Here is a 22,080-nt window from a genome sequence, read left to right as displayed (position 1 = left end):
AGACATTTTGTAGACTGATCTTATTTGGATTTGGGAATGTATCTGTGTTTAGTTTGTATGTTCTTTCCGTGGGGGAGGGGGCAATGGCTCTTGTTTCCTCCCATAGAGTTTGATTCAGAGATAGAGGCAATGCTAATGTTTTTACAAATGGCCAATGTTTTTGTACTGCGCATGAGTCGGCGATGGGCTTGTGATGGCGGTGGCGGTGACAATTCGCAAAGTGATTGATCGACTGTTTGAGAGTGGCAATGGGGATGACAACTCAAACGCAGGTGTATCGCAATCGTTTTCGGAGCGTTTCTCAGCCTGCGACTGCGATCCCATACACAGTTGTGAAGGCTCCGATGTCTAGGTTCCAGCACCCATTCCGAGTAACCATAGTGTTACTCTGTACTTTGATAATCGTCTGCTCTGCGTCTGATACTGTGTCTATGTACGCAAGAGGTTTGATTTGTGAGGCTGCTGATGGGCATCTGAATACAAATCCCGGCAACTGCGACATTTACCTATTTGCGCACAGCCACAGTGGATAAAGATGCAGTCGTAACAGGATTTGTGTCCATCTCCGAATCAGGCCAATAGCCCATAGGTATGTCCATACACCCAAAGTGACACAGGGAGCCTAGTGATGGGTAATGAATGCAGAAACCATCCTGGGTCCTAAACATTATGTGGACGGGACCCCTGCTCTCCCCTCAACCTTACTAAGGTATCTGTTATAACCTTTTGTAAGTGTCTACCCCTCATGCTGCTATCAGGACTCCCAGCTTTTAAATGTGCTCTTAAAACTCACCCTTTCACCCAAACCTAATAACTCTCATTGCACAAACCCCATTACACAAACTCCCACTGCACAGACCCCATTACACAAACTCCCACTGCACAGACCCCACTACACAAACTCCCACTACACAGACCTCACTACACAAACTCCCAGTGCACAGACCCCATTACACAAACTCCCAGTACACAGACTTTATTACACAAACTCTCACTGCAGACCCCATTACACAAACTCCCAGTACACAGACCCCATTACACAAACTCCCACTGCACAGACCCCATTACACAAACTCCCAGTACACAGACCCCATTACACAAACTCCCACTGCACAGGCCCCATTACACAAACTCCCACTGCACAGGCCCCATTACACAAACTCCCACTGCACAGACCCCATTACACAAACTCTCACTGCAGACCCCATTACACAAACTCTCACTGCAGACCCCATTACACAAACTCCCAGTACACAGACCCCATTACACAAACTCCCACTGCACAGGCCCCATTACACAAACTCCCACTGCACAGACCCCATTACACAAACTCCCACTGCACAGACCCCATTACACAAACTCTCACTGCAGACCCCATTACACAAACTCCCAGTACACAGACCCCATTACACAAACCCCATTCCACAAACTCCCAGTACACAGACCCCATTACACAAACTCTCACTGCAGACCCCATTACACAAACTCTCACTGCAGACCCCATTACACAAACTCCCATTACACAAACCCCCAGTACACAGACCCCATTACACAAACTCCCAGTACACAGACCCCATTACACAAACTCCCAGTACACAGACCCCATTACACAAACCCCATTCCACAAACTCCCAGTACACAGACCCCATTACACAAACTCTCACTGCAGACCCCATTACACAAACTCTCACTGCAGACCCCATTACACAAACTCCCACTGCACAGACCCCATTACACAAACTCCCATTGCACAGACCCCATTACACAAACTCCCACTGCACAGACCCCATTACACAAACTCCCACTGCACAGACCCCATTATACAAACTCCCAGTACACAGACCCCATTACACAAACTCCCAGTACACAGACCCCATCAGCAAGAATCGCTATTGCGATCACAGCCACGATTACGCACGCAGACACACTGCGAAAATATGCTATGTTTGCAATCGCTATGTCGTCGCAGCCCAACATAAGGGCGCCCACATCCCCTTACTCATATCTGTAATACCTTGCAAGTCTGCAAAACCATCGGTAACATCGAGGACCATCGGAGCCTCCCGTGCAGTTACAACAGGTCTGACCTTACTCAGAATTTGCTAAACTCATCGCATGCAGTGAGAGCTAATGCTGCATATGGCATCGCACTGGCTAATTTATGCTTGCCACTGTAACGCATGGACACGCCTGAGTTTCCCCGCCAACACCCCTGTCACCACAATCAAACACTCACTTCCTATCAATCACTCTGTGATGGGTCTGTGTAGTCAGATCTTAGTACCGACGCAGTAAAGCCTTCGCACACTCCGAAATGTCAATGCCAAGTTCTGCTCTTAATAAACTAGTATAACTATTTCACAGGAGTGTGTATAACACTAGTATTAGTAGCATATGTGGGCTGTATATGTTTCACAGTAACCTTACGAAGCACATATGGAAATAAATGTTCTGTGACTCACATGTACCCACTAAACTAGCACACAACATACGGGGTTGTCCCAGCATTAAATCTGATGTAGCCTTTTCTAATGTGGCATCTGTTTTCTTCATATACTTCCCCCACTGCTTCTAATGAGTCAGGATGATGCAGCGTGGTAGCTATAACCGCATCATCCCAAGTTCTATTCTATTTCATAGCTCTCACATTAGTTATAAAAGTTCTGTGAACGTTTACACACTGGTATCGGGGGGTATATTTACTAAAGTGAGAGTTTTAGAAGTAGAGATGTTGCCCATAGCAACCAATCGGATTCTACTTAACATTTAATTAGCACCTTCTAAAAGACAATGGCTAGAATCTGATTGGTTGCTATGGGCAACACCTCCACTTCTAAAAAAAAAATAAATATATTTTACATTATCTGCCCAGTGAAACTTACGGTCTAACATTTGGTGGATTTCTTACATTTCCAAACGTAATAATCCTCCAGGCATCCATCTCTGCAGATTACAGTCATCCTGGGTCATCAAGAATCTGTATGCTTAGTGTATTTCCATTTAAAGATTTCCACTATATCTAATTGTCCTGCATTAGCATGGACAAACTAGAAGGTCACCAGTTGAACTGGTATTTGTAACCAGCATTCCCAGGATGTCTTTATTTGATGTACGGATACTGTAATCCAGTATTATTTTATATATTGAGTAAGAGGGGTGCAAGTAAGGAGTCAGTATTATAAAAAAGAAAAATAGTAATAGGTTAAAGCCACACACCCACCTTAGAAGAATATATTACAAAGACGCTCAAATCCCCCCAGCCTGAGCTAAATGCAGTAGCCGTAAATTAATTTCATTCACTAACTTAAAATAGAGGCAGAGGGGTGCAAGCAGGAGGACCAATCAAAAGCTGCTGTCTCTTGACTGCACCACAAATCTATAGGAATAGATAGCACAAAGGATAAAAGAGCTTACAGCCAATTCATAAGCAAAAAATATTAGCATTACTGCATGTATAAACAATTAGCATAATTTAATCTATTACATCAGAGAGACAATTATCATAAAAACTTGAAGTTTTTAGTTACTACAACACCAATGTATCCACCGCTAGACTCCAAATTACTGACAATATCAAATAGTTTCTGTGAAACAATGTCCCATAGGGATTGGTGTAGTTGTTACCAGCTTCCTAAAGAGGGAACAAGATGGGGTGTGCACAGCCATTAAAAGTATAGGTATACCCCTTACTGATTTCTTTAAGCTTGTATAAATAGAAATTCAGAAGCGGTGTATAATATCTGCCAAAGGGGATCCAATGGAGGAATTGGTGAAGGCAAACAGAAGTGCGATGTCCAAATGGGTATATCCAAGCCTTACGCGTTACGTTGGTATTCCCAACTTCATCAGAGACAATCTGATGAGTTTGGAATTATCAGGTTTCAGACGGAATTGTAAGAGGAATGGGGGGACATAAATGGGGCACATTCATTCCTAAGTGATGTGGTTCGTTCCTAGGGAATAGCTTCATTCTCATGATAATTGGTTATAATATGTCTGTCAAGTAACAGCTCTCAGCTTTAGTTAATTGATAATCAATAACAATGATTCACATGAAAAGGATGTCTACAAAAGAGGAGTTGTGGAGCCAATTTACAAAAAGTGACAAAAGTTGGCGAAACGCGTTGTATTTTTACCACCTGCTTGGGTTACTTAGATTGAGTATCCAACGCTACTGTACCTACTGAATGACCCTCTTCATACCTTTCTGGTTTCCTGCAGCAACATTCTCTTTGGGGTCCACACCTACACTCAAAAGGCTGCTTAATACAGACCAACCCAAGTGTACCTCTTGCTCCGTTTATCTCTGCCAATACTTCAGTACAGGACTGTTCAAAGCTGCATAAACAGATCTATCCTGACTCTGAGCAACGTCCTGTTTACAGGCCACTTTAATCATAAAGACTACCACGGTCACCCGCTCTGTTGCTACAGAACTGGTAACACTCCACCTACCTGATATATTTATACAGTACAACTTATAGAAGGACAATTGTCCATATGCTCTTATTATTTGTACCTTAGCCCATACAGATTTCTCCTTTATGCAAAGTTTAATTTCAGTGTTCAAATAATACATGATACTTGCATTTTTCTTCTTTATATTTTTTATTTCTATTTGATTGTATTTAATGTTTAGATTTGTTTTTATAAGTATTATACCTCTTAGGTTATATTAAAGTTTATATCTGCTTTCATGCAGCTTTTGTACTATATTATTGTTTTATCTATCGGTTTCTCTGGAAAGTTTCTCTTTAGAACTATACAGGTGTACTGTACTAATTATCATTATCTCTCCTACACACAACTTTGCGCTGTCCCATTTTTCTCTGTTGATTGGCGCCCACAGCAAAATGCCCTTTACTCTGCAGACTAGAAATACCCCTTGGCGGGGGGGGGGGGGGAAGGAAATATGTTAAGCAACAATATGGCTGGTGGCAGACTAGCTTGCTAATACTTTTATTTATTGCATGTTTCATTTGTTTTCTCCTGAAATAACGCAGCATTTAGTCTCATTTGCAGCCTAATGAGATTGAAGAGACATTGGTACTATATCTGAGGTAATTTGTGTGTACAAAGCTTTGTAGTACTTTGCTTGGAATTGTACTCCTCTGCTGAAGTATAGTATATTACAGTATATAGTAAATTACAGTACATGTCCATTTGTGAAGTGAAAGTGGCGGTGTGCCTCTCTGCCGAGCAGGAAACACCCCTAAATTGGTCTCTCTCTGAGGTATCCTGATTGGGATTGAATTTTTTAATATACATGCTATTGTTATTGAATAAAATACCTTTTTTATTGATAAAACCGTCCTGTACTAGGTATTTTTTCTGCACATTGTTTTTCAGCCAGTGCTGGTTTACTTGTGTACAGTATATATTTATAAGGATTAAATATAGAGGAATGACAATCCTCATACCAGCTGCTTCTGCTGACAGTGCACCTAAGTATGTTTTGCATATCTTTACCTATTGATCTGAATATAGCCAATCAATTCACTTAGAACCAGTGCATCATGAATATTAGTCAGTCCTCATGAATATTTGTCAGTCCTCATGAATATTTGTCAGTCCTCATGAATATTAGTCAGGCCTCATGAATATTAGTCAGGCCTCATGAATATTTGTCAGGCCTCATGAATATTAGTCAGGCCTCATGAATATTAGTCAGGCCTCATGAATATTAGTCAGGCCTCATGAATATTAGTCAGGCCTCATGAATATTAGTCAGGCCTCATGAATATTTGTCAGGCCTCATGAATATTTGTCAGGCCTCATGAATATTTGTCAGGCCTCATGAATATTTGTCAGGCCTCATGAATATTTGTCAGGCCTCATGAATATTATTCAGCCAGTGTCTCAGTGATTTCACTGGTTCCTCGCAGATTGATATCCTGCAAACTGAATAAGCCCACAAAATTGTATTTTGCCCTTTGTGTAAGTGACAGATGCACCTTAAGGATGTGACTGACAATATTGGGATGATTTAGTGGAATCTATAACTGCATTCCGTTTTACTCTGCGTACAGAACATATGACAGAGCAACGTAAAAAAGAAATGAAGGAAGCCTAAAGCTCATTTTTCTATTTATATGGGCAGACATAATATAAATTTCATCAGATGAGATACACTGGCGCATTCATTTCAAGAATAAAATGCTCGCATAATACATTAATATTGCCTATAATGAGCTTTACTGCTGCTTTATCGCCAATTGTAGTGACACTGATGGCGATGTGTTCAGTATAGGGACTTGTTCAGAATGTAATTTAAGCTTTGTAATTGGAGATGGCTCTTTTTTATTTTACTAGACATGCTTTAAATGTCATCTGTCAAGTAACAATGGAAAATAAAAATGTAAAAACATCCCTTCGGAGTGCTCATATGGAAGGCACTGCTGGCTTTTGTCTGTTATTTCTAAATAAACTGAGCATCAGATATGTCACACAGTGCTCAGGATAACAGGTTTGGTGTAATGTGCTCTCTGCCTGCTGATTCCATTATTTAATTGATGCCCCAGAATGCTTTATGTGGGATGGGTATGATTTGCCGGCGGATGGATTCCCGGCGGATGAAATACCGACGCTGGAATCCCCATAGTGAAGTATCCCGACAAGGGCTAGTAAGTACCCTAACCCTTCCCCTCTCCTAACCCTCCCTTGGTGGTGCCTAACCCTAACCTCCCCCCAGTGGTGCCTATCCATAACCCCCCCTTCCCTAACCCTCTCGGGGATGCCTAACCCTAAGCTCCCCCCAGTGGTGCCTATCCCTAACACCCCCTGCCCGCACCCTAAACCAAGCCTTCCCCGTGGGGTGCCTAACCCTAACCTCCCCCCAGTGGTGCCTAAACCCCCCTTTACGCACCCTAATCCTAACTTTTCCCAGGGGGGGTGCCTAACCCGAACCACCCAGTGAGGCTCCTAAACCTATCCCGCCCCATCCCCGGCATAAGCTAATACTTACCTGCAGCGTCTTCATTCAGTAAGCCGGAGGTCACTATCCTGATGTCTTCGGGATACCGGCGTCGGCGTTATGCCGGTCGTCGAGATTCCGGCGTCGGTATATTATCCACCGGCATTTTCGGCTTATCCCCTTTATGCATACAATCCAAACATACTGTTGCCCAACATGAAGGGACTTATTTGCACAAGTGTAATAATTGATTCCTCAAAGTAAGCACATAGGAAACTATTGACCAATGTATCTGGAATAGAAATTATGTGACTTGAGGTGCAATAATTGGGCCAAACAGCTAATTCTTGGCTGCCCAGTCGAATTATTGGACAGTGGGTGTGTTTCAGCGTGCAATGCTGAACGCAGATTCCCGATTCCGAATGCGCAGGACCCATTCTGTGAGTGTACAGATTGGCTCCTGCGTTATCCCATGCAGCCCCTTCTGTGCCTCTGCCTGATTGACAGGCAGAGACATTTAAGGGGCGGTGCGGGGGCTGCCACCGTTCCCAGAAACGGGGGCATGTCTGCCCCATATCCCGGCAGTGGCAAGGCCAGGGATGCAGTTTCCTGGCCTCGCAAGCCGGCCAGTCAGACTCCCAATGGTCGCGATGGTGATCCCGGCCTGTGACGTCGGTCGCAGTGCTGGGATTGCAAATGCAGCAGGGGGTGTCATACACCTCCTGCTGTATTTGAAGATTTACAATGAAGGAATTGCAAAGCTGCCTGCGTGCAACTTTACAATTTCCGTACCAACCTGAATCAGCCCCAGTGTGTACATAGCACCCGGGGGTTACTATTGTTTCAAAAACAGTCGGCTCTTCCACCAACATCAGGACTGCTGCATGACGTTTGTCCAATATAGTGCTGCAAATGTAGTGTGTACAAAGATAGTACTACAGTGCCCTAAAGTTACCTCGGGTATCTTTAGAGACATTTATAACAAGGGCACCCAAACTTTTTTCTTAAAGTGCCATATTAAAAAAAAATTGTTTGAACGGGGGCCACAACTTATTTTTTTCTCATAGTTTGCCTCCAAGCACTAAGGTAATGTTTTTTTGCTGATAAAATCTTATATGCTAGCCCAGAGTTCTCCCCCCCCTTATGTGCCAGCCCAGAGTCCTCCCCCCTTATGTGCCAGCCCAGAGTCCTCCCCCCTTATGTGCCAGCCCAGAGTCCTCCCCCCTTATGTGCCAGCCAAGAGTCCTCCCCCCATATGTGCCAGCCCAGAGTCCTCCCCCCTTATGTGCCAGCCCAGAGTCCTCCCCCCTTATGTGCCAGCCCAGAGTCCTCCCCCCTTATGTGCCAGCCAAGAGTCCTCCGCCCTTATGTGCCATCCCAGAGTCCTCCCCCCCTTATGTGCCAGCCCAGAGTCCTCCCCCCTTATGTGCCAGCCCAGAGTCCTCCCCCCTTATGTGCCATCCCAGAGTCCTCCCCCCTTATGTGCCATCCCAGAGTCCTCCCCCCTTATGTGCCATCCCAGATTCCTCCCCCCTTATGTGCCATCCCAGAGTCCTCCCCCCCTTATGTGCCAGCCCAGAGTCTCCCTATGTATGTGCCAACTCAAGTTTCCTTCCTTATGTGCCAGCTCAGAGTTTTCACCTTATGTGCCAGCCAAGAGTCTCCCCCCCACTTATGTGACACTTGTATATCTGTGTGCACCTGAGTCTGTATATGGAAGACTGTGCTGATTAATGTGATATGTGACACCTGTATATCTGTGTGAACCTGAGTCTGTATATAGGAGACTGCCCTGATTAATATGATATGTGACACCTGTATATCTGTGTGCTCCTGAGTCTGTATATGGAGACTGTGCTGAGTAATGTGATATGTGACACTTGTACATCTGTGTGCACCTGAGTCTGTATATGGGAGACTGTGTTGAGTAATATGATATGTGACACCTGTATATCTGTGTGCTCCTGAGTCTGTATATGGGAGACTGTGCTGAGTAATGGGATATGTGACACCTGTATATCTGTGTGCTCCTGAGTCTGTATATGGGAGACTGCGCTGAGTAATGTGATATGTGACACCTGTATATCTGTGTGCTCCTGAGTCTGTATATGGGAGACTGTGCTGAGTAATGGGATATGTGACACCTGTATATCTGTGTGCTCCTGAGTCTGTATATGGGAGACTGTGCTGAGTAATGTGATATGTGACACCTGTATATCTGTGTGCTCCTGAGTCTGTATATGGGAGACTGTGCTGAGTAATGTGATATGTGACACCTGTATATCTGTGTGCTCCTGAGTCTGTATATGGGAGACTGTGCTGAGTAATGTGATATATGACACCTGTATATCTGTGTGCTCCTGACTCTGTATATGGGAGACTGTGCTGAGTAATGTGATATGAGACACCTGTATATCTGTGTGCTCATGAGTCTGTATATGGGAGACTGTGCTGAGTAATGTGATATGTGATACTTGTATAACTGTGTGCTCCTGAGTCTGTATATGGGAGACTGTGCTGAGTAATGTGATATGTGACACTTGTATAACTGTGTGCTCCTGAGTCTGTATATGGGAGACTGTGCTGAGTAATGTGATATGTGACACCTGTATAACTGTGTGATCCTGAGTCTGTAAACAGAACTTGGCAATGAAAAAAGTTGCTGCCGCTGCATCGTATCACTTCTCATGCTGATTGAGAGACTCAGATGCATACAGATATACAGATGTGTCCACATACATCTATCCTCCATGCGCTACAAGTCGCGCCACACACAACGCGGGAGCTCCGTGTGCCTCGGTAGCGCAGAGCATAGTTCGTGTGACTTTTTACCTTCAAATGCGTCTTATTCACACAGTGATGCGAATAGCTAGCACAAGCAGCTTCTGCTGATTAAAATGATATACAACAGGCTATATTCTCTGTACATCTGCGGGTGTATATGCATGTGAAATGCTACGTTACAGTATCGGAGGCTGTGACACTGTAACATAGCGCTTCGCATGCAGATACACACAGCAGACGCACACAGAACATAGGCATGCTGCATATCATTTTACTCAGCAGAAACTGCTTGTGTTACCTAATCGCATTGCTGTGTGAACAAGAGGCATTTGAAGGTAAAAAAGTTGCACAAAAAGACGCTTGCGCTACCGAGTCACGCCACAGCATGGCGCGATTAGAAGGGCTGTTTAACGGCAATGGAGGCTAGATGTATGAGGACACATCTGTAAAGTGATGCATATCAAAGTAATCGGCACAGTATCTTGTTGCATCCTAGTCACATCTCATTTAGACACATTTTTGCCAAAATAAGACGCAAAAGTGATGCCCAGCACTAGCAGAGTCTCATGGAACCAGGCGCGCCGAACGGGGCTGTTTGGTGCGACTACAGCAAAGATGAGTGAGGGCACATCTGTTTGTGCCAGCCCAGAGTCCTTCCCCCTTATGTGCCAGCCCGAATTCCCTGTTAAGTTCCAGCCTACAGTCGTCATCCCCTTAGGTGCCAGCCAAGAGCCTCCCTTCTATTACGTACCTCTCCTGGTCTGTGTCTCTGGAACCTTCCTCTCCACTGCTGCAGCCGCCGACATGCTAGGTCTCCATATACCTCTGCAGTTTGTGTCGGCACATTCAGCTGTACAGGGGGCCATCACGGTGATGTCACACTCACTGGGCTGCGCTGCAGCGAAAATATAAACTACCTCAGGAGCTCCAGATAATCTCGGGAATACAGCCTGCAAACAGGCTTACTAGTACAGCCATATTGCCTGCTGCTTTCATGAGATTGTAGCCTGCTTGTCACATGGAATTTATCGCCCCTGTGATGTCACTAAACTGTAAAGAACTTCGGGTCTGATTCAGAGATGGGAGACGTATGCTAATGCGATCGCAGCTGTGTTTTCGTACGCAACGCACCTGCGAAAATATGTTAAAGTTAGCAAACATCACGTGAGCATAAGTACGCCCACTGCTGCCTTCTTACCTGCATATGATGGCGTATACTTGTGTAAATATCGGTAACATTGACACTCATCAGCGGCCATCTTGCGGTAGGTCTGACCAGCCGCAGACTCGGCAGCTCTCCTCTCACTCAGAGGGCTCTCATGCTGCGTATGCAATTGCAGTGGCATATTTATGCACGTCAATGTAACTGCGTTCAAACGGACAGGCACGCCTGCATTTTTCTGTTCACCCCCCCATCAATAACCCCAAACGCTGACTACCTGTCAATCACTGTGCGATGTATTCCGATGTGCGTCTGTAATCGCAACGTGTTTGCAGCGCAGTGCGGCTTATACTCATGCGCAATGGCAAACAGTCGCCGGATTTGCGTGATTATTCGCCATTGCGTTCATCTCTGAATCAGGCCCTTAAAAGTCTGAAGGTGATCAGGAAAGACAGCACGATTACGACATCGTAATCACTAATCATACAGTCGTTCCTGTTCCCCTGTAGTACCTACACTGAGCGATCAGTCGTTCAGTGCAGGCTCCCTCCCTCATCACTGAACATGCACAGTCTGTTGTTATCGACAGATTGTGCTGCATGTTCAGGGGATGGAGAATGTCGGAAACGACCAGCGGGAGCGCGCATCGCTTGTCGTTTCCGTCATTATAGTGCAGGATTTGTGCATGATGACGATGTCGTCATCGTGCTGTCGCTCAGTAATATCGCCCAGTGTGTTTTATCCTTACATTTCTTAGTGGCTGATGCAGAAAGAGAAAAAACACTTCTTTTAAATTTAGTGTCCATTCCATTTTTTTTTTCTTATTTATTTGAATTCTACCGTTACCCTGAAATATAACATTTAATGTATTGTTGTGTAGAATACAGCTACATTGTTACAAAAGTAACAACTGTCAGTAGTCTTGGCTGCCTGACAAGTCCTTGTTGCAAAAGGGAAGGGCTTGTCCTAGCTTTTACTAATAACATTTTACCTGTCTGCTGAATTATCCAGCTAACAAATAAATATAAACTATGTATAACCCACTTTTCCATAACTCCTAACTCCTGATATAACTCTGGCTCTTTATATCATACCTCCCAAATTTCAGCTCCGTGATCGTGTAACTATGGGGGTGTAGCCACATTTGGGGGGTACTGATAACGCTTTGTGTTCTAGATTTATTTATAAACTTTACTTGTTTTAAGAAGAAATAAAATAATTCACACCAATACAGATTCTAAAATAAATGACAATGCTTTTACTTAAAGACAGCATAATTATACATGTATTTTGCCAATGCAGAGATACAACAAAAACACACTTACTGTAGGTTATATTAGCAGGGAATACTTGTAAAATAAATTTGTGACACCCAGTGCAGCATCAGTCAGCCAATTTCATACATACGTACGGCAACGGCACTCGGCACCCACATTGTACTCCTTCCTCCGAGTACTCCCCGACTGTTTCCGCCTCCCTCTCTCTCTGGGGAGTTTTTATACTTAATCCTGGCTATACCTCCAATTAACCCAATGGGGAATATTAATTTATTTAATATTCGTACGTGCTAGACCTTAATTGGTTATGTGTCTCTTAACCAAAATATTGACACTATTCAGTGTTATCTTTCTGTTCTCATGTCATAATTGCTCATCTAGCCTTCACCTCTGACTATTGCAGACAAAGGCTATCTCAAGCTGGCCACAGACATAGCGATGTGTTCACCATCCGACATCGTGCACGATTTCCCTTGAAAACTCTCCTCGGCAGCTCTGCACACGATTTGGTGTTTGCAGTGTCCAATCTGCAAATGATCTATCGTGCAGCCAGACATTTCTCCAGTGCATTTGTATCCCAGATTGGCAGATCTGCCCTACAGCACGGCAGATCTCAAGATGCGATGTGCGACCAGCGGGGACGCGCATCGTGATCGTGAGTGGGGACTCACGATTTACTCAGTATTTGGCCATATTTTACACGATCTGTTGTTCCAATGTGTCGGAATCGGCCAGATCGGGTAAAATATTGATATGTGTGTGGCCAGCATCAGTTAGATCATTTGTGTATAATTACTGAGACTTGTTGTCCGCTAGTCTGCTCACACTAAAACTTGACACACTTTAAACCCATGACTCTTTCTGCTAGAACAAAATGGCTACCACAGTTCTAACCTATACAGACTGTATCTCCGCAGTTAATCAAACCTGCATAGAAATAAACACTAATCCCTATATACTTTTTATTACAGCATATAACATACCTTTTAACTAGAATATTAAACAAAATGGCTGCTGTCTCAGACACGCACTTATTTACTTTTAGACAGGTAAGGGAAGGCCTTATCCCTTCTAGGCCTGAGGCCATTCGACAAATGTGGTCTTCGGCAACTCACACAACTAATTCTAGTACTGAATATAATCTCAAAAATTTCTATACACTCTTAATTGTAATAAAAGTAATAATGAAATACACAAGCATGAATATATTCGTGAATTGCTGAAGAAACATGTACATCCACATAATTCTGTGTTATCAGTACCTTACTCTTGTGAAGCACCAGACTTCCCTTAATCCGCCTCCCTTCTGTTGCCACGCGGACCAGAAGCAGGTGGCTCTGTGGAACGGGAGACGTCTGATAATAGGGATGGCCAATTGGAGGACCTCGTATTGATTTTTTTGATCGATATGGGATTGATACTTGTAAAGTGATACAACAGCGCTATTATCATTGGGGAAACTATGGCCCTCATTCAGAGCCGTACGCTCTGAGCAGAGCGCACGCTCTGAATGAGGGCCGGCCTCCATGAAAATGGAGCGTCCTTCTGGACGCTCGTATAGCTGTGGGTCACCACCCACAGGCTATACGAGTGTGCATTTTGATGGCCGCGATGGTCGAGACCATCGCGACCATCGAAATTGCGAGCCGGAGCCTGCAGTTGAGGTTTTCAACCGCAAGCTCCGGAGTGATTTTGGCTCTATCAGAGACAAAATCACTCCCACTGACATCACTAGTGATGTCAGTGGGCCGGCTTTTGACGGGAGGCGTTCCCGTGGGAACGCCCCCGTCAGGGAGGCACGCCCCTGGCACGCCTACCAAAGGGGGCGTGCTGTCAATCAACATTGACAGCACGCCCCCTTTGATCGGACACAACGAGCGAAGGACTTTCCTTCGCTCGTCGCGTCTGGCGCATGCGCACGACGGAGCTCCCTCCGTCGTGCGCATGCTCAGTACAGAACATCGACCCACTTGCGAGCGGACAGCCGCTCGCGAGTGGGTCTGAATCAGGCCCTATATTTCTATTTGCATTTTTTTTTTTTTAAATCACTAATATGTGTTTACACACTAGAGGCCCTCTTAATTCACAAAACACAGCAGTACACTTCACTAACAGTGCAAACAGGGCATTTACCAATTAGGCCCAGTATTCAATTAGCCACGATAATTTTGCCGCCGTCAGCGGAATCTACTTTCCGCCTACATCGCGTGTTTTGGCCACGGCAACATATATCGGGCGCGTCCCCGCCATTCGTCCTATTCAATTCCAAAGGACGCGAAACACAAACAGGCAGAAAGTCCTGTCAGAAATGGGGAAATTAGGCTGACACCCCCCCAAAAGATGCACTAACATTGGGGATCACTATAGATGCTCCAGATTAGCCCTAATGAAGCTATTTGGGGTACTTAAGTTGTGACAATTGGTTCCAATTAGCGCATTAATACAAGTGGTCAAGAATAGCATTAAGCAATATTTATTGGAGAAAATAACTACTCACAGCAAATTTGGGGTACATGAAAATGGGTGCTAGCATATTTTTAAGTTGTTAAAGAGAAGTTTTAAATCACGTAAAAAAATCAACCTTCCGCAAGCACCTGCAATCAAAAAACACCTGCTCCATACTTGGGGACCCCCCTGAAGTCTATTTTGCTAGTTTTTAAGTTTGTCCCCCAACTTTGAACTTTTTTGCCCCCAAAATAAAGTACTTTTTTGGGGTGTACTAAAGTCGTTTTTTTTTTTTTTGTCTTGTTTTTTTTAAAATTTTTGACACAGTTTATCTTTGGGGGACTGTCCCTAGAGTGCAGGGGTGTTTCACAAAGTTTGCACCCCAAAACCGCAATTCTGCACTTTTTTCCGCCTGCTATTCATAGGCGAAACTTGTCCGCCTATTATATTGCATTGACTTTTCACGTCCGCGGAAAGTCTTCGGGATTGAATACGGGGATAAGTTTTTGCCTGGCGAAATGACGTCATCCACGATACTTTTCCGCGGATTCCGACTATTCGCCGCTAATTGAATACGGCCCTTAGACAGATATATATTGCACTGGCTTTATTGATTGGAAGATTATTACATTATTATTATCCTTTATTTATATGGCGCTACAAAGGTTCCTCAGCGCCTTACAAAGTACATAAACAAATGAGTCCACAAGAAAACCGTTATTAACAATACAAAACAATGCAGGAAAAGGACATGGTTTGTACACTTTGCTCCAATAGCATTCATAACACTTAAAAAAGCACTAATACGTTAGCAACCAAGTGTTAGGTGCTGTTGTGGGGAATTAGGAGTAATTGATAGTGTTCGTCAGGGAAAGAGAAGCACATGAGGGAAGAGGGCCCTGCTCGTGAGAGCTTACATTCTATAGGGGAGGGGCAGACATACAGGGAGGAAGGTGCAGTAAAGATTGGGTTAGGGAGAGAGCTGGAAGGCTATGATGAAAAAGAGGATGTTGAGAGCACGTTTGAAGATTTGCAGAGAGCTGGAGAGTCTGATAGAGAGAGGGAGAGAGTTCCAGGGCAGGTGTGTGAATGAAGATGAGGTCAGAGATGTAAATGGGTGAGGCAGGAGCGTATATATAATGGGTGCCAGGTGTGGGGGTCCTACACCCAATTAAATATACTTACCTCTCCGCTGGCTGCAGAGCTGCAGAAATCACTGGCAAAATGGCCACATGCTCAGTAGAGATGTCCCGGGAACACGGCGCGGGACATCATTATTTAATAATAAACTTAAATGGTGCAAATCTGCCGCAACTGTCAGCAGTTAGCTCTGATCAATATACAGCAAGTTAGACAATGAGATCTGCTGACTGTGGATTACTGTATGGTTGTACTTTGGCACCTTGTTAGTAAATAACCCCACAGTCTTCTAAAGGTGTGTTTTTAGTACTATTGTTCTGAGACCCAAAGACAGTTAGTACCGATACCATGCACTGCATTATTGATAATCAATAGCCCTCTATTGCAGAGTCCAAGTTCCCTTCTGGGGTCATTTACTTTGTGCGAATGACAGATCCAGGTTGTTGGACTATTACAAATCATTTCAGTATATGAACCAGAATAAAACTTGTTTAAGGTTCCCTAACAAGTGTTAATGTGTTTGACATTGTCTGGTACATAATCTTGTTATCTTCCTCATTGCAAAGTGTGGTCCTCTGCTACCCGTCATTTTAGGTTTAAAAATGCCACCTGCAGTGTCTTTCAATGAGCTTACTTTCCCACGATTAATCTCCGTTATCTTTGCTTGTGACAAGCTTTTATATAATCCAACTTGCGCTTTAGGTTGAAATAAGAAAAAATGCCATTTAGTTTCAGCTATATTTATGGCTGTATCTTTCTTTTATACCTAGAGAATTCCTGACAAATCCTCCTCCTCCCTCTCATTTACATAACATGCCAGTGACATTAGTTACGGGCTGTTGGCAAAGGAGACGAAATACAAGGTTATATGACTGTATGCAGACTATGTTTTTTAATTCATTAGGGTAGTGGTCTCGATCATATGTTTTGTAGAGATTGTCGTACTGGCTTCCATTGGCTATATCGATTTTGTTTTTTGTCTCTGTCGTGGGGCAGAACCTGAGGAAGAGAAACCGAGGCAAGATAACGGTTCGGGGCCCTTCCCCTCCCACCCCACTGTGTGACAAATAAAACTACGTTTAAACGGATCACAGCAGCGTACCTCCCAACTATCCCGATTTGTGGACCTCAAAATGGGTGGAGCGAGTGTTTCTAGGTGTATTAGGACGGGCTTGGGGTGGATATGGATGGAGTTTAGTTACATCGTGGGTGGTTGGTATGCAGTAATCTAAAACTCTCCGTGCCTACTGAGACCAGGTCTGGAGCCTAGGTTTCCAATTGGATAATCTGTCTGGGGCAGTTGGATTAAGCCTTCGGTGGACCCGGGGCACTTATGACACGTGGGCCCGTTTGCCTCTTTTGGCCCTCCCCTTTTTGTCAGCCCCGCCCCACTTGTCATCTGGCCCGCCCCCACTCATTGTCTGGCTATTAGAAAATGCACAGGACTGCACAGTGCAGCAGTGTTCTCGGCCAGGGGGTACCCTGAGAGAGAGCAGCCTGGGGCACCGTGTCTCCCCCCCTCATAATCTGGGTTGGGGAGCTGCTGCTTGTGCTGGTTTATTGCCCACATTCTTTACTGTGACAGCTGAACCATTGTATCTGAACTAATAGTGATGCTTCAGCGTAATGTGCTACTGACCAAATTGCTTGGTACAGGCCTCATTGTTTGTATGCAATATTATAAACCTATGCAACGGTAATCACTATTGGTGGGGTAACAAATCTGATCTTCATTACTCTTCTCTATAATCTACGTTTTATCATTACCAGGTTTATTTAGCTCACACGGAGCGAGAGCAGGAAATGATGTCATGTACTTTGTTTACTGATGTCAGTGATGTGATGGAATTTCTCATTACTTCTTTCTTTCCATTCTAGATTCCGCCTGCCACAGCGCTGTCCAGCACGGCGTATATGCGTATGATACGCTGGGCTACCTGGAACCCGCTGCTAAGCCCTGGATCTGCAGAAGTGACCTTACCTTTACAAGGAGGACCATATGCTAATCCCTGTAATAACCTGGCATATAAAATACCGCCAGCGAGCATGAGCTCAGACCAGGTAAGAACAATAACTTTGGGTAATAGGGCTCATAAATCACAGCATCCAAAAGCAAGTCTCGGATCAGCATAGTGTACTATGTACTGGGCGCTAACGCACCTGAACGCTGCAGGTAACGCTGAAAGTCATGCAAACAGTTGTCAGACAAACTGTTTTACAGCTGTGCTTTAATATTTTTCGACTATAAGGGGTAAATTTACTAAGATTTCAGTTTGGTTGAGATTGCAATCTCGGGTGAGTTTAGGCATGTTTTTCATCTAGCAAATTTACTAAAGATAAACTCGTGTGAGTTTGGGAGAGAGTTCTCTATTTTCACTGGGAAATTCGGGAGAGATTGCAAACTCGAATCAACTCACCATCGGTCAAACTTTTTCATGAAAAAGATGCAACTCGGGAATTTACCAAGAATCGAGATTACAATCTAGGGTGAGAGTGTAGCAAACTTGCAGAGAAATCGAAGTTTCAAATAGACCACCTCCTGAGCTACGACCCCCCCCCCCCAAAAAAAAAGAATAACCAGCCCCGGACTGGTCAGCCAGCCCTGGTTCCATAAATTACAGGGAACAAAACAAGTAGGGTTCCAACATAATTTTGGAACTCCATGGCCAAAGCATTCTCACCTCAAGCTGGTCAAGCCAAGCCGGGGATCTCAGGGGAGGTGGGGACCCCCTAAAAGAGGCTTGGTCTGAAGCCCGGGGCTCATTCCCGCACCCCTGGAGTGGTGGGTAGGAGGGTAATAAAGTGTTAAATCGTAGAAAACTATTGTATTTTACAGTGGAACTACAGATGCCAGCTAGCCTGCCCTTTGGCACTTGTGGAACTACAAGTGCCAGCAGGAGACCAGCACCCGTACCCCACCTGTAAAATAAATAGTTAAAAAACCACAATACAGACACACCGTATCTAGTAAAACTTTAATACATACACATAACCCACTCACACATACTTACCTGTACCAGCAGGTCGGTCCTCTCCTCCAATGTAGATTCCATGGATGTCCCTGGAAAAAAGATCCCATAATCTCCTCCATCCTGGCGCCACTCTCCGTAGCATCCACATTCTTGGGCAAAAAAAAAAACGACTTCCACGATCCATACCGGACATGCATTCAGACTCTGGGCCTGATTCAGCAGAGGACGCAGCTAATTTTTGGACGCAGCTTCCCGATGTTGGAGAATCCGTGCATGTGCAGTACACGGGTCTGCATTGTCACTCGCAGCTCGGCAGCAGACGGCCAGTGATTGACAGTTTGCTTCTGTTTCGGTGCGGGGAGGGGGCAGCGATGGCCAATTCCCAAAACGGAGGCGCGTCGATGCCATTGGGGGTGGTGTGGAGAGACCAGGATCTCTGTTGGCTGACGGAGACTTCCTGGCCTCTTTTTATCATCTGCAGCGGCCGGCTTGCATGACTCCACGGGTCACTTAGCCGGCCGATGGTCTCACAGATGATCCGATGTTGCGTTCTAGAACGCAACTGGGATCAATAATGAATGCAGGAGGCGTGATGCTTCCTTCTGCATTCCGGTATTACATCTATCGCAGATGCTACCATGTAAGCTGCTGCGATAGCACCTCCATGCTCTGCAGAATTAGGCGGTCTTTTGCATTGCTATACAGCATTCAGACTGAGACATCACTGGCAGCCCGCTTTCCTTGTGTACAGCATTCAGACTGGGACATCACCGGCGGCCCGCTTTCCTTGTGTACAGCATTCAGACTGGGACATCATCGGCAGCCCGCTTTCCTTGTGTACAGCATTCAGACTGAGACATCACCGGTAGCCCGCTTTCCTTGCCTTGTGTACAGCATTCAGACTGAGACATAACCGGCAGCCCGCTTTCCTTGTGTACAGCATTCAGACTGAGACATCACCGGCAGCCCGCTTTCCTTGTGTACAGCATTCAGACTGGGACATCACCGGCAGCCCGCTCTCCTTGTGTACAGCATTCAGACTGAGACATCATCGGCAGCCCGCTTTCCTTGTGTACAGCATTCAGACTGGGATATCACCTGTAGCCCGCTTTCCTTGTGTACAGCATTCAGACTGAGATATCACCGGTAGCCCGCTTTCCTTGTGCACAGCATTCAGACTGAGATATCACCGGCAGTCCGCTTTCCTTGTGCACAGCATTCAGACTGAGATATCACCGGCAGCCCGCTTTCCTTGTGTACAGCATTCAGACTGAGATATCACCGGTAGCCCGCTTTCCTTGTGTACAGCATTCAGACTGAGATATCATCGGTAGCCCGCTTTCCTTGTGTACAGCATTCAGACTGAGATATCACCGGCAGCCCGCTTTCCTTGTGCACAGCATTCAGACTGAGATATCACTGGTAGCCCGCTTTCCTTGTGTACAGCATTCAGACTGAGATATCACCTGTAGCCCGCTTTCCTTGTGTACAGCATTCAGACTGAGATATCATTGGTTGCCCGCTTTCCTTGTGTACAGCATTCAGACTGGGACATCACCAGTAGCCCGCTTTCCTTGTGTACAGCATTCAGACTGAGATATCACCGGTAGTCCGCTTTCCTTGTGTACAGCATTCAGACTGAGATATCACCGGCAGCCCGCTTTCCTTGTGTACAGCATTCAGACTGAGATATCATCGGTAGCCCGCTTTCCTTGTGCACAGCATTCAGACTGAGATATCACTGGTAGCCCGCTTTCCTTGTGTACAGCATTCAGACTGGGATATCACCTGTAGCCCGCTTTCCTTGTGTACAGCATTCAGACTGAGATATCACCGGTAGCCCGCTTTCCTTGTGCACAGCATTCAGACTGAGATATCACCGGCAGTCCGCTTTCCTTGTGCACAGCATTCAGACTGAGATATCACCGGCAGCCCGCTTTCCTTGTGTACAGCATTCAGACTGAGATATCACCGGTAGCCCGCTTTCCTTGTGTACAGCATTCAGACTGAGATATCATCGGTAGCCCGCTTTCCTTGTGTACAGCATTCAGACTGAGATATCACCGGCAGCCCGCTTTCCTTGTGCACAGCATTCAGACTGAGATATCACTGGTAGCCCGCTTTCCTTGTGTACAGCATTCAGACTGAGATATCACCTGTAGCCCGCTTTCCTTGTGTACAGCATTCAGACTGAGATATCATTGGTAGCCCGCTTTCCTTGTGTACAGCATTCAGACTGGGACATCACCAGTAGCCCGCTTTCCTTGTGTACAGCATTCAGACTGAGATATCACCGGTAGTCCGCTTTCCTTGTGTACAGCATTCAGACTGAGATATCACCTGTAGCCCGCTTTCCTTGTGTACAGCATTCAGACTGAGATATCACCGGTAGCCCGCTTTCCTTGTGCACAGCATTCAGACTGAGATATCATCAGCAGTCCGCTTTCCTTGTGCACAGCATTCAGACTGAGATATCACCGGCAGCCCGCTTTCCTTGTGTACAGCATTCAGACTGAGATATCACCGGTAGCCCGCTTTCCTTGTGTACAGCATTCAGACTGAGATATCATCGGTAGCCCGCTTTCCTTGTGCACAGCATTCAGACTGAGATATCACTGGTAGCCCGCTTTCCTTGTGCACAGCATTCAGACTGAGACATCACTGGTAGCCCGCTTTCCTTGTGTACAGCATTCAGACTGAGACATCACCGGCAGCCCGCTTTCCTTGTGTACAGCATTCAGACTGAGATATCATCGGTAGCCCGCTTTCCTTGTGTACAGCAATCAGACTGAGATATCACCGGCAGCCCGCTTTCCTTGTGTACAGCATTCAGACTGAGATATCACCGGCAGCCCGCTTTCCTTGTGCACAGCATTCAGACTGAGACATCACCGGCAGCCCGCTTTCCTTGTGTACAGCATTCAGACTGAGATATCATCGGTAGCCCACTTCCCTTGTGTACAGCATTCAGACTCAGGGCCTGATTCACTATGTATCGCTATTCTGCTTATACGCATGCACCTGCGCTGCTATTAACAGCGGTGATATGTAAATGTTAGCATTCACATTGCGATCGCAGCCTGACATAAGGACACCCACTTCCCCTTACTCACATCCGTATACTTGGCCAACATAGAGGAACAATTGGTAACATCGGACCCATGCGCACAGTTAATGAAGCCCAGACCGCTATGAGACCTCAGGAGGCACCTGGTCTCGCAGTGGCTAATTTATGCCCACCCATGCAACGGCGTTGAAATGCACTGGCACACCTGTGTTTGCCCGACCACCCCCCTATCACCTCCCACAATCATTCTGCCATGGGTCTGCGTTTTCTCTGCAGTCCCGAGCGCAGTGGCCAGTTCGCCTACACGCGTTGCGATGCAT

At 45.5% G+C, this 22,080-nt stretch overlaps 1 protein-coding gene across 2 annotated transcripts in view; it reads left to right on the top strand.

Annotated features, from left to right (window-relative positions):
- Positions 1–22,080, top strand: part of NPHP4 (nephrocystin 4) — a 376,954-nt gene that overhangs the window by 162,177 nt on the left and 192,697 nt on the right. For both annotated transcript variants that reach the window (XM_088447716.1, XM_088447715.1), the window contains exon 10: positions 17,600–17,782. In XM_088447716.1, coding sequence (XP_088303842.1) covers positions 17,600–17,782 — 183 coding nt within the window. The remainder of the gene's footprint in view (positions 1–17,599; positions 17,783–22,080) is intronic.

Source organism: Taudactylus pleione, unplaced genomic scaffold, assembly GCF_031769625.1.
Source record: "Taudactylus pleione unplaced genomic scaffold, aTauple2 ptg000437l, whole genome shotgun sequence".
Taxonomy (NCBI): Eukaryota; Metazoa; Chordata; class Amphibia; order Anura; family Myobatrachidae; genus Taudactylus; species Taudactylus pleione.
Note: the sequence above shows the minus strand (reverse complement) of the source record. Positions and strands in the feature narration are given on the sequence as shown.